The sequence below is a fragment of the Amphiura filiformis genome, chromosome 9 (assembly GCF_039555335.1).
Source record: "Amphiura filiformis chromosome 9, Afil_fr2py, whole genome shotgun sequence".
Taxonomy (NCBI): Eukaryota; Metazoa; Echinodermata; class Ophiuroidea; order Amphilepidida; family Amphiuridae; genus Amphiura; species Amphiura filiformis.
The window spans coordinates 11,780,087-11,792,741 of record NC_092636.1 but is presented as its reverse complement, the minus strand read 5'-3'; the positions used below and the strand labels follow the sequence as shown (position 1 = coordinate 11,792,741).

General features: G+C 39.0%; 1 protein-coding gene across 1 annotated transcript in view; it reads left to right on the top strand.

Moving 5' to 3' along the window:
• LOC140160409 (sucrase-isomaltase, intestinal-like) overlaps window positions 1-12,655 on the top strand; it is a 55,647-nt gene that overhangs the window by 26,322 nt on the left and 16,670 nt on the right. Inside the window, exons 26-29 of the mRNA XM_072183644.1 lie at window positions 8,736-8,849; window positions 9,551-9,681; window positions 9,871-10,019; window positions 10,581-10,758. Of these exons, the coding sequence (XP_072039745.1) occupies window positions 8,736-8,849; window positions 9,551-9,681; window positions 9,871-10,019; window positions 10,581-10,758 (572 nt within the window). The remainder of the gene's footprint in view (window positions 1-8,735; window positions 8,850-9,550; window positions 9,682-9,870; window positions 10,020-10,580; window positions 10,759-12,655) is intronic.

Here is a 12,655-nt window from a genome sequence, read left to right as displayed (position 1 = left end):
GTTAAGTAGCGTTATGACACCTCACATAAACACATACAAATTAGAAAATAACATTCTTAGTCAGTTAGATAATATATTAATAACTAAACTCTGTTTTTATTAGCAAAAATTAAGTTAACCGTCGTGAAAACGCCCCTTTTTCTGAAATGAACGAAACTTGTTTACCCTCGTTCGCGTATTATTATACAACGCACTACATAATACGCGCTTGGACAAGCGTCTTCTGCGACGACGTTTCAGCCGTCTACCGTGCAAACCGTCTACCAAATGCAATTTAATGTACATATCATAATTATTTCTACATAGACGGTCAATACTTACACTTCGAACTACAATCGGAGGTCCCGGGTTCAAACACCTCTAAATTCCGCCCACTGATTGCTCTTTCAAACTCCTATATTCCCATCAGGTGTTTTCTTAAACCATGAAGACATATCACTACTCTTCTATTGATTGATTTGGGTTAAATTATAGTATAGATATTTCATCTTCTACTCCAAAGCTTTCGACTGTGTTAATAGCCATAATGAAAAGTGGGCAACCATGCAGAGGATGGGCTTTCATGAGAACAAGCGGTGGCGACACAAAATGGTTTAAAATAGGAAGCGGTCTTTGTCCTGGTTGTATAGATTAGGTGACCTATGATGTCACATGTTTACATTCAGACCGCCCTCTGTTGTTTCATGTCAGGCAAAATAAACTTTGAAGTTTTGTGTGATATTATGTATAATAGCTTGATGCATTTATAAACAAGATTGATATCATTTTTGGTATTATTTGCTTTGAAACCAAAGTTAATGAATAAAAATTAACTTCTTCAATGTAAACTATAGTGTTTTTTGCCTGACAGTTTTGATCACAAACCAACAGAGGGCGTATCAAATGTAAACACATGTCACCTCATCTATACTATCTAGACTGCTGCCCTCAGTCGTCAACCGTCTGGATTGACGACTGAGAAAACTACGTGGAAAAAAAGTGTCGGATTTTGCAACAGGATTCCTGTGGCATAGAGCGTGCGCAGTTGTGTCCAAATTGACCTTTTGACCGAGTTTGTTGTTTTTAGAAGTTCAAAGCGCGATCTTGTCACAGCGGCGCGGTACAGCGACGCGTTATACGGGCGCCGCTAGTCAGTCGCGCTACGGCGCACAATCAAAGTCGCATTGAATAGTTTTCAGAAGTCCGTCATGATATGGACTGCAAGATAATCAGTCGTCACTACGAAGTATACACAGTACATGCGAAGTGTAGACGGCTGATTGGAATTAGTCTATATACTATCACCGATTCTTCTTAATGTATATTCAGAAGAAATCATGAGGAAAGCCTCAGAAGGATTTAATGGAGGAGTCAGTTTTGGAGCATGGTTGTTTGATGGCATGTAAAACTGGGTCATTTTTTAAGAAAAGTTCAACAATGATGGCGCTATTTATCTAAAATTTTGTTTGCATCTTTACAACGGATAGACACTTGTTAGGCCTAAATGGTATTAGAACATCAGCAAACATACTAATAAATGGCTGCGGATTTTCAAAACAAATTATCATGAAATGTAAGGTAGAACTCATATTATTAAATAGCGCCCTCAATTTGCACAGAAATGCACAGTTTATAGAACTAAAATTGCCACAAAAAAGCAGAAAAGATGAATAATTTGATATAGAAACGTGTTAAAAATTGCTACAAAATACTAGAATATATATATGTGTGTACATCAGCTGACATACAGTTTATTAGATGGAACTTCTGCTTTGTGTCAAGCAATGTAGTTGGAAGAATGGTCTGCTTCTTAACACCATGAAGACCAAGATAATAGTTTTTTATAGAGAGAGTAGGTTATGAACATCAAAAGTGACAGCATCGCTGAAATCAATAGAGTACAAGTCAAAATATGCTCAACATCTGGAAAATTAAAGGTATGCCCATAGAGCTACTCTTTCTAAAGAGTCTACGCCATTGCTACCTACGAATGCGAATCTTAGGCACCAACCATGATGATCCAACGAATCAACGCATTTTAAATGTGGGTTATTATAATAGACGGCTTCTAAGAGTATCCTGGCAAGATAATAGAACAGATTAGACAATCTGAATCTGGACTACTAATGAGAGACGGCATCAGAGCCAGAAAGTTCCAGTATTATTTTCATTTTATGAGGAAGAAGAACAGCAGTGAAAAGCAAATAATAATCAGGGATTGGTAGAAGCTAGCAGAGGTAGAGGCTTCCAACCAGGCCCTTGCAATTCATATTCCAGCGCAAATACACGAAGGCGAGGACAGCGCAATGCATTTTAGTACCTGTTTACACAGAAAAAAAATACAGACTTGACATTTTATATGGAATATTTTTGCAAAGTTCCAAGACTGGTCTGGACGGAGTCTGCATAGACCGCACGGGCTAAATATTAATAGGGGTGTGTCGGGAGATGGTGTAAAATAATTGTTTGATAGAAAATGTGCTTTCGATATGTTTACATTATGGTGCTCATAATGTAGCGAATTTGCCTAAAATGGCGGATTTAGGGAGGCTAAATTTGAGCAACGTGGTTCTGTCATTATCAAATTTATAGGGGTTTGAGGTGATATTTCTTAAACTTCGTCAGCAACTGGCATTCATCACAGCTGAAATACACTTACAATGTACCAAGTTTTTGAACAGGGGAGGAGCTTAAAAATTGGGTTCTTAAAATCTGTACGTACTCAGAAAGTTTGAATGGCCCCTGGGGTCAAATGTAATAAACGTACGGTACAAAAACAACTGTGTGGATTCCTGGGTGTCCAGTGAACTCACACTGTTTCTTTGGGTACAGTAAGGTTATAACATTTGGCCCCAGGGGACCATTCAAATTTTCTGAGTGCATACCACTTTATAGAGCCATATTTTCTAAAGCTCCTCCCACTTTCCAAACTGGTAGATCACAGGTGAATTTCAGTTCTGACGAACACTTATTGGTATTTAGGTTCTATAAAATTGCCTCAAACCTCAATAAATTTGAAAATATCAAAATAATGTTGCTCAAATTCATTTTACCCCCACAAAATTCAAATTCAGTCTCCTTAAATCCGCCATTTTAGGCTAATTTACTACATTATGAGCGCCATAATGTCAAACAATTATTCTCCCGACACACCCCAATTAATATTTAGCCCGTGCCGTTTATGCAGACCTCTACCAGACCAGTCTTGGAATTTTGCGAAAAAGTATTCCATATTAAATGTCAAGTCTGTAGCTGAAAGGCTTATCTACAATGATGTTACATTTTTAGAAAATTCGGGGAAGCACCTCCTTAGTTGACAGATCCCTTAAACCAGGATAATCCGATCAACAGCCTCATTACCACTTTTTCTCCATCAAAATACTAATTTACACTGTTAAAAATGTCTGGTATTTCATGTTTAACAGCAACTTGCCGTTTTTAATTGGAATTCCACAGTTTTACAGGCATTGTTTTTAAATACGTCTCATAATATATGTTGAACCGACCTTTATACTAGCTCTATCTCGACCCGAATTTGTTCAAATCTATTTTTGTATTTCCTATATCACTTTCACGAGATACCAATACACATAAACAGCTCGTTAACAAAAGTGATGGTTTTATATGATAACTTAATACAATTTTACAGATCAAATCGTATACGCCTTTTATTTTAAAACAGACTGCGTATACGAATAAGGTCATATTTTATTGGAAAAAGTACAATCTTGTATAGAAGCATGTCTTGTTGCAATTGGGATAATTATTGTCAATTTGTGATGTCATAAACCATTTTATATCATGTTCAGAAAAGAAAACCGCGCTATTTATTCAGTAAGCCAGGGGTCAAATTGTACCCAAACTGGCGGACAAGAAATGTCATGAATTGCGGTACCCTTTTTCACGAAAATACAGCTTATTAAGCCAATGTGTACATGGGGTCATCGGTTTTAAAATGTTCCTAGCATATTGAGCTCAGCTCATCTTACTTGATTTTTCCCAATAAGATACTAATGGAAAGAAATGATCAAATGTTCGTAATTTTTCGTCTGTAAATATTTTTTTACAGAATGTTTTTTATGCATCACCTCTTCCACAAGTCAGTCTCTTACACAAGACATATCATCAAACGCTTGATTGCACATTGAGTATCCTTGGCCAAAGTACCTCTCTCCATCCATAATTGACCGTCGAAAGTTCATCGTAGTTTATGATGCTTGTTACACATTGGAATTTCGCACTGTACATGATGCTGAAGAGGTACTTTTATGCGCGCACGAGAGGGTAAATTAGTTCATGCTTCTGGTTTTATCAGAATGACTCAAATTGAAAAGGTATATAACCATAATTTCTTGTTGCAAATGCAATTGGGATGATAATTGCCACTTCTTGATGTCGTGAGAACGATAACATATTCGAACAAGTGTACAGTGATAAAACACCGATAAAAAAGTCACCATCGCCTATATCAATTGTGAACGTGCTCTTGAGCACACATACAAGCAAAATGGAACAAGGTGTCCAGTTAATATTTCTTTGGTTGATCACCGGTGGCTTATGTGGGTATCTGCCATATGAATGTCCCACGGAAATCTTAGAGGAAAACAGGATTGACTGTATGCCAGACGAGCCGGCAAGTGAACCCGTCTGTATATCTCGGTAAGAATTTAATGGCCTTTTTATCTTTTCCGTTTTCGTGAGTAGTTATCAAGAGGTTGATGTTGACAATATTAGAACGCTACATATAGCTACCAAACCGGTTTACGACGCACCCACCCAAATTTGCCAAAAGTGCTAAAAAGGTCCACTTTTTGTCATAATGTGGGCCAATAATGAGGTTTTTGTAGGAGGGTTAGGGGGGTTAGGTCCAAAAAGGTCCACTTTTTGAGGTCCCGCACCCCCCTCAAATTAATCCTGGCTACGGGCCTGGGGTGATACATAAACCAGTTTAGCATGTTGTTTCTATAACACTACACCAGGTTATGACGGACATCGTCAAATGAACTTGTAATTTCAACTCCTAAATCCAGATGATGTACAAGGCGAAACATGAACCGGGTTATCCTCGTTGTTTTATAATACTATAAACCAGGTTATGACAGATATCAAATAACCGTATAATTTCAGAGGATGTACATGGTGTGCGACATACCAAACCGGTTTACCCTGGTGTTTTTATAACACTAAACCAGGTTACGATGGTAAATGTCCGTCCACTATACCATTAGAAGATCGTGTAGATTGTTGGCCAATTGCTGACCCATCTAATGCTAGGTGTGTTAATGCTGGATGCGTCTGGTGTCCAGTAGCTGATTACACATGGTGCTTTTATGACGACACAATACCGGTACGTTAATAATACATTTAAATATTGTAGACGGAAAGGTCCAGCATGCTGTGACATGGGGTCTCACTGGTCAAATGAATAAACCAAGGCCCAAATTTAAGTACAAAATTTGGTTTATTACCACAATACCATTACAATGTATAGGTAACGTGAATCCAATGTTCCTTACGTTACTTTCGACTTAAACAAATGTTGCATCTTCTCATTTATAGTGGGAGTAGACTGGTGTACGGTACTTAAATTCTGGTCAGAAACTCACTATAAACACCAGCCGGGTATTGGGAATGTACCGACATTAATATCCTTCTAAACAGATGCATATTGGAGCACTCAAAACACTCGATGATAAATTTGGTACGGTATTGCCGGAAATGGTATATAAACACTGTTCTTTTCAGGTTTGATATCGTTGTACAGCTGCAGTTGCGGAATATATCTAACAACTCCGTACATAAACACACTCAATGATTGGTTGTCATTAGAGTACATGACCCAGATGTATGAATGAGATTGAGGTCTACTCAAGAAAAGAACAAACATCCCGCTATATTTTTTTATTAACATCCCGCTATAAATATAATCATATTTGGGTTTCCTATATCCAGTGATACCAAATAAGTAAAAACTTCCACATGTTGACGTCACTGCCACATCAGGGTGAAAAATATTATAGCTATGTGTTTCTTGTATCCAGTGCTACCAAACTTTCACACGTAATGTCGTTCTGTACGTTTTAATATGAGCGCGCTATCTCAAAATTGGGAAATTCGGGCATTGTATACTATGTATATTAAGCAAAAATAATTTTCGGCTAAACCCAGTGCTAAACTCAAACAAACATCCGATTTTCACTGGATTTTTGGGCAATATGGAAATAAATAACTATTTCAATATAAAGTAAAAATAAAAGTCCAGGAAACCTATAGTAGACCACACTGCACCTTGCTCTCCACCACCACCCTGATGGTAGCCTGAATCCTTCTGGCCTCTAATGGCGGCGCCTTTTTTTACCCACAATCCTCCACGTTGCCTCAATACAGCACAGTGGAGCGGCCGTGCGTGAGTATTCGAGGACTGGAGGATCGAGTCTACCCTGATGGTCGGCTTTATCCAGCAAAATTGAGATTTCGCCAACATATAGCGCTCCTGGAGCGCTAGGGATAGACTTGGTGCTCCAGGATTTAGAGGTAAGGTTAGTGTGTTTCTTAAGACGGTATTCCCCTGGTAGTATGACAAGGATTATCGCAAATGTAGCAGAAAAGGCGGTAATAACTCATTCAATCATGCTATGGCCAAAAATGCTTTTAGCGTGACACCTGTTACCAACTGTCAACATGTGACAAACATATAAAGGTCACTTTCTGGAAAGCTGGATTGAACAAGGTCCATTCTGATGTAACTGAATCCTCGTGTGGGTCATATCATTTCCTTAGCTGCATGATGAACTTTGGGAACTAAAGCTTTGCTGACAATGTTAACTCTACCGCCCCAGGGCCTTATTGGTGACGGGAAGGGAAAGAAGGAAGGAATAAAGCGAGAAAACAAAGGAAGGAATTGTTTGCTCTGGATGGGATATGAACCCGAGACCCTCGCATGCCAAGCACTAGGTCTTGCGCTGGCCTGGCCATCGAAAGCGTGCTATATATCAATAAGGGCGATCACATCACATGGAATGGACGCACGAACAGTGCATATATCAAGTAGTATTTTGTAGTACCTGGTAGTGTTAGGGTTAAAGGGCTCTATAGCCTCTTGAATTTTTTTATTCAACCTTTAAACGCAGGAGCCTACACCGCCACCTACCACATCACCCGGCTGCCCATCGGCTATACCTCCAAACGAGCGAGTAGATTGTCACACCGATCCATCGCCAAACAGAGCAGAATGTGAAAGTCGCGGTTGTTACTGGTGTGAGGACGGTACCCCTGGTGTACCGTGGTGTAGCTACCCGGAACGTCAACCTGGCAATTGCCCGGTTCATATCCCTGAATTTAACAGGGTTGACTGCTATCCGGGTAAGTGAAATGTATGTTTATGTCATGTGTGGTGTCACTTTAACGATTTTCTATCCGTTGAATGGACAACAATATTGCAACTCCCACCAGCACGGTTATTTGGTGTGATCATTTATTTCCAACAAAACATGATATAATGTTCTATTCTAGACATGGACAATACCAACCACTATCACACTTATCAAACTGTACATTTGCAAATTGCATGTGCAAATTGAAGGCGCTATTTAGATATGGTTTAAATTTAAATTACCCAAATAGTATAAGTTATTCTTTACATTTATGATAAAAAGTGTTTTGAAAATTGCATTGACATTTGCTGGTCTTTTTTATGATGTTCTAATACCACTTTAAAGTGTCTATCCTTGGTAAAGATGCAAATAAGATTTCAGATAAATAGCGCCCTCATTGTTTAACTTTTCTTTAAATTGACTACAGTTTACATGCCATCAAACAACCTGCCTGTAAAGTGTCAAAGCATTTATGAAATTTCAATTTTTGTTTTCTCTATTTTGTATATTTTACCACAAACCATAGAATTTTTATCACAAACTGTTAAATTATTTGATGAGACTGGAAGACTGTAATTGTTGTGATTGTTAAAAGTAGGTAGTTAAAACACTCCACAAACCAAAGGATGCCGGCCAAAGGATATCAAATAGGCATATCATAATACTATTTACAGAGTGTCCGTCCGTCCGTCCGTCCGCGCGCTATCGCGTCGCGCGGAGCGCTTTCGCTGAGTCCGCGCGCTATTGCGTTGCGCGGAGCGCTTGCGTTGAGTCCGCGCGCTATAAAATCGCGTGCGAGCGGATCGCTTTCGCTGAGTACCAACGGGCGCAGTGTGTGCAACTGAACGCATTAGGCCTAACAGTGTCTGGGGTGACAACCAGGTGCATCTCATCGGACCAATAGGCCTATTTTAAACACATATTTCAATACAGAACGCGTGCATAGGCCTATTTCAGTAGAAGTATTTCCGGGGTCATCCAGAATGGTTAACATTAAAATAATCAGTTATGGTAAGGCATTATAACCCGTTATATAGGCGTTATTGCGTTTACTATTATTTCGGGGTATTTTCGGGATCCTCCTTGGTAGACGTAGGCCTAGGCGTTAGGCCTATATCATAGTAGTCATGGTAGTTCAAAAGGTCAAGGCAGGTATATTGGTAACGAGTGTTGGGCAATTAGAGATAGGCCTATTACAAGAACTGCCCGACCCGAGAACCGCGAAATCTAGTTATATATAGTGATAATCAACGATCAGTGATGGTCTCAAACGTTGCTCCCCACCCCTTAATCTATCTTGATATTTTTGAGCAACTCTTTGAAATGGGCTCCCGACTTTGTTGATAGCATACCTTGACGATGGACAATAATTTTCTCTTGCAGATCCCAATGCATCTCCAGAGGAATGTGAAGCTCGTGGTTGTATCTGGTGCGAATCCCCTGTTGATCTTGTACCTTGGTGTTACTTCCCTGTGGATAGAGAATATTTAATGACATGTAAGTATGGATGTCGATGTTTCCGCCATTGTTCAATTAAGCCCGCGGATAGTAAATTTTATATAATGTTCAATACATGTGTAGAGCCCAATAACCATTGCTGCATCCGAGGGGTTGTTAAGTACACAATGAAGTCTTAATGCTTGCAATGTGAGGTCATTATCCATTTCCAATAAGAGCTATATACATGTAACTTAACGTTGATTGGGCAGGAAATACCTCAAGCGTTTTCACTGTTACCATGGTTACCCATTTAGCAAATGTGGAATAATAAAAAACACCATTTAGTTTTTGTGACCCCTAGAAAATGGCAATATCGTTAATTTGTCACTGTTACCTGTTTACCAAATAATTAAGAGTGAAAATGCACATATGTGACCTGCTACCACACAATGAGTGTAAAGTCGCAAGTTGGTAGTTTCAAGACATCCAGGTTGACTGAGTTGATGTTCTTTGTTTGTCGTGCACCTGTACAAGCTAGTAGTATGTTCTTCGAGAATGGCCCATTGTGCCCTATTCACGAAGGCCATACAGATATACTACTGGGTTGAACAGGTGCGCGGCAAATAAAGAGCACCAATGGGCGTCTGGAAACTACCAACTTGCGACCTTTTGCTGATTACGTGGTAGCAGGATTTTCCCCACCTAATGAAGATAAGGTAAAATTGCTCATTATATCTTTGTCTTGTAATACTTTTCAGCGCAAGTTGACACACCCACAGGTTATCGCTTAGTATTACAGAAGCAAGGGACAGATACGTTATTTGGAGGAGACATAAACCTTCTCACAATGGATGTTCACTTTGAAACAGTCGATAGACTCCATATCAAGGTATCAAAACAATATGTTTATATTAAAATTAGTGGGACATCTTGCTGCGTTTCACAAACAGTTTCACTTAGTCATGTGAATTAATAAAAAAAAGCTTTAATATTGTGGATCTTGGCAGTGTCCACCTGTTGCCCTAAGGTAATTTGCTTCAGTCTTAAACATGTTCGAGTTAATTTTTCTGTTTATTAGATCACAGACGCAGGTCAGGCTCGCTTTGAGGTTCCTCTTGATACACCTGCACCTACATCTAAAGCAACCAATCCAAACTACGAATTCAACGTCAATAATAACCCCATATTTAACTTCAACGTCAAAAGGAAAGACACAGGTAGTGTCATGTAAGTATGTTGTTGCCAATGCTTCCTAGTTCATTTATATCTGCGTATTTAACGCAAATACTTTTAGGCACAACATCTTTTTAGTCCTATAGTGGTATCGGTGCTCAAAGAGGTACCGATGGTACTTTTTATCGTACCCTGAACATTTGTACAGTGCATTCGTTTTTTATTTAAATGAAAACCAATAACACTATGCAAATGTTCATTATTATGTTTGATCCAATGTATTACACCTCCAGGGAGCGATGTTAAGAGTTATCGGGTAGGGCACCGATAGTTCTACAGGACAAAAATGGATGTGGTGCCTTATAAGCTCCTTACAAGACATTAAATTTAATTTGTTATCCTAGATACCTAATGAGCAAATAGCACCTACTGGATGTCAGTTTAGACTTGTTGGATCCAGAATCAAGCACCCTGTACAAATGCCGTATACCTGGCACCCGAGAACCATTATAACTGGAAACAGTATCTTTTAATTTATTCACCAAGTGGGATTCACTGAACCATGGTAAATATTTTGGGTCTACTGTTAACCTATTTCATACTTGTTCAATTAAGATTCGACACATCACTCGGAGGATTTGTCTATGAAGATCAATTTCTGCAATTTACTCACAAGATGCCTCGTGACAGTGAGGTATTTGGATTAGGAGAGCATGAACATCCGTCATTACGTCATGACACAAGCACGTGGCAAACAATGGGAATGTGGGCCAGGGACCAGCCACCTGTGGCGGTACGTATGAATAGCGTTCATCACAACGTGACATAAGTAATTATGACATCATTCAGCAAATTAAGCGCCATTTTGTCAAACGATATTTTCATTCTTTCCTTTAACATTAAAAGTTATTAAGTTATTGGCCATTGTTCTCTCAAAACTATCATTTCTCCAGTGCTCAAAATAAGCCTAAATCTTCAAGGGAAATTCAGGCCCTTGGGTTTGAAATCTAATAAACAAATAACCAGCATTTACGTGCCCGATCTAAAATTGTAACATTTTACTACTACAATGGTCCACATTTGTGGGACATTTTTGCAAGACTTTCATACTGCAGTTACTGTCCGTTTTAACACAATACACAGGGCTCTCACAATTGACGCGTGACCTCTACAAGTAGTGTATGTTAGAAGTATAGGCAATTGCCTAGTTAACGTCACTGTGAAAAATAACCGGCCAATATTTAAAGTATTCTCTGAAATTCTAGAAAATATAGTTTTGTAACATGTCCTAAATTTTTAGCTAATTTAGGTGTTTGGAGATATTCGCACTCAGTGGCGTAACTCCTATGGGCTCTGGGGGGTCGCGCCCCCGGGCACCCGGCTAAGGGGCACCCAAGCCTGGATAGCCTTTGACACGATAATACTTTGTTATAGGAAAGAAGTGGAAACCTTTACCCACCATGCATAGAATTACTCTTCATTTGGGTGCCCTTCAACAGAAAATTTTCACGCGCTTCGCGCACATTGAAACATAAATTGGCATTTAAAGACCTAAATTCAAATTGATTTAATACCAAATTAGTGGTATTTATGCACATTTTCGCACGCCCGCACGCAATTGTTTTAGGAAGAGGGGGTGTTTTGTATTCTTGCCCCTGTGCACCACAATCACTAGCTACGTCACTGCAGCTAGTGACGAATTTTCAAAAGTAAAGACATTGGAGAATATGAAAACATTTTGTTTTATTAACATGAACTGCATTAGCTTGCATTGAAACATGAAATAAATTTAATCCAAAAGTGATTAGCTTTGCACCATGCACACCCTTGGTTAGGGGCACCCGAACTACTTTCGCCCCCGGGCACCCTGACCCAAAGTTACGCCACTGTTCGCACTTTGGTGTTTTAGTGAATGTTATAGGTAATATGACATTGCCTAGTTAACGTCACTGTTTGAAAAAAAACCGGCCAATATTTAAAGTATTTTCTGAAATTCTAGAAAATATAGTTTTGTAACATGTCCTAAATTGTTAGCTAATTTAGGTGTTTGGAAATATTCGCACTTTTGTGTTTTAGGAAGGATATGTAAACGACAGATAACACCAACAAATATGAAGAAATTATTTCCAAACCGTGTTAAGTCTGCAAACCATTATGCTTCTCATTTTCAAGAACGCTGGTTAACAATAAGCACACAATTGTCTCATTTCGTGAACAAAAGCCGACACAGTATTGTTACATAATCGTTCACCCAACTGAAACTATAATACCAGCTCATTGCTCATTGCACAGGTAAAACAGAAACATGTGTTGTGTGGATTTAACCAGAGAAGATCTGATTTAATCAGTTGAGCTGTTTTCAATGAGTGTTATCTTGGTTTAATAGCTTTTAATGGGGTTTAAGTCCTGCAAAGGTCGTGGTGAATTTTACTGTAGACATGGCTGCATCATGTTATGTCTTGCAAATAACTCACAAACCAATAACATGTAATCAATATGCCATTGATTGATGTTGATGTCAACATTGAGTCCGTCTTGCTGACTTTAGTGATAGTTTCAAGGGCACTGTGGACACGACGTTTAGGGTAACTGTGGGCCCGTAACTGTGATTTTCACGGGCCGAGTGCCCGCCTTATATACCGAGCACTGCATCTGTCATGACTCACTCATAACTCATGTAAATATGTTCG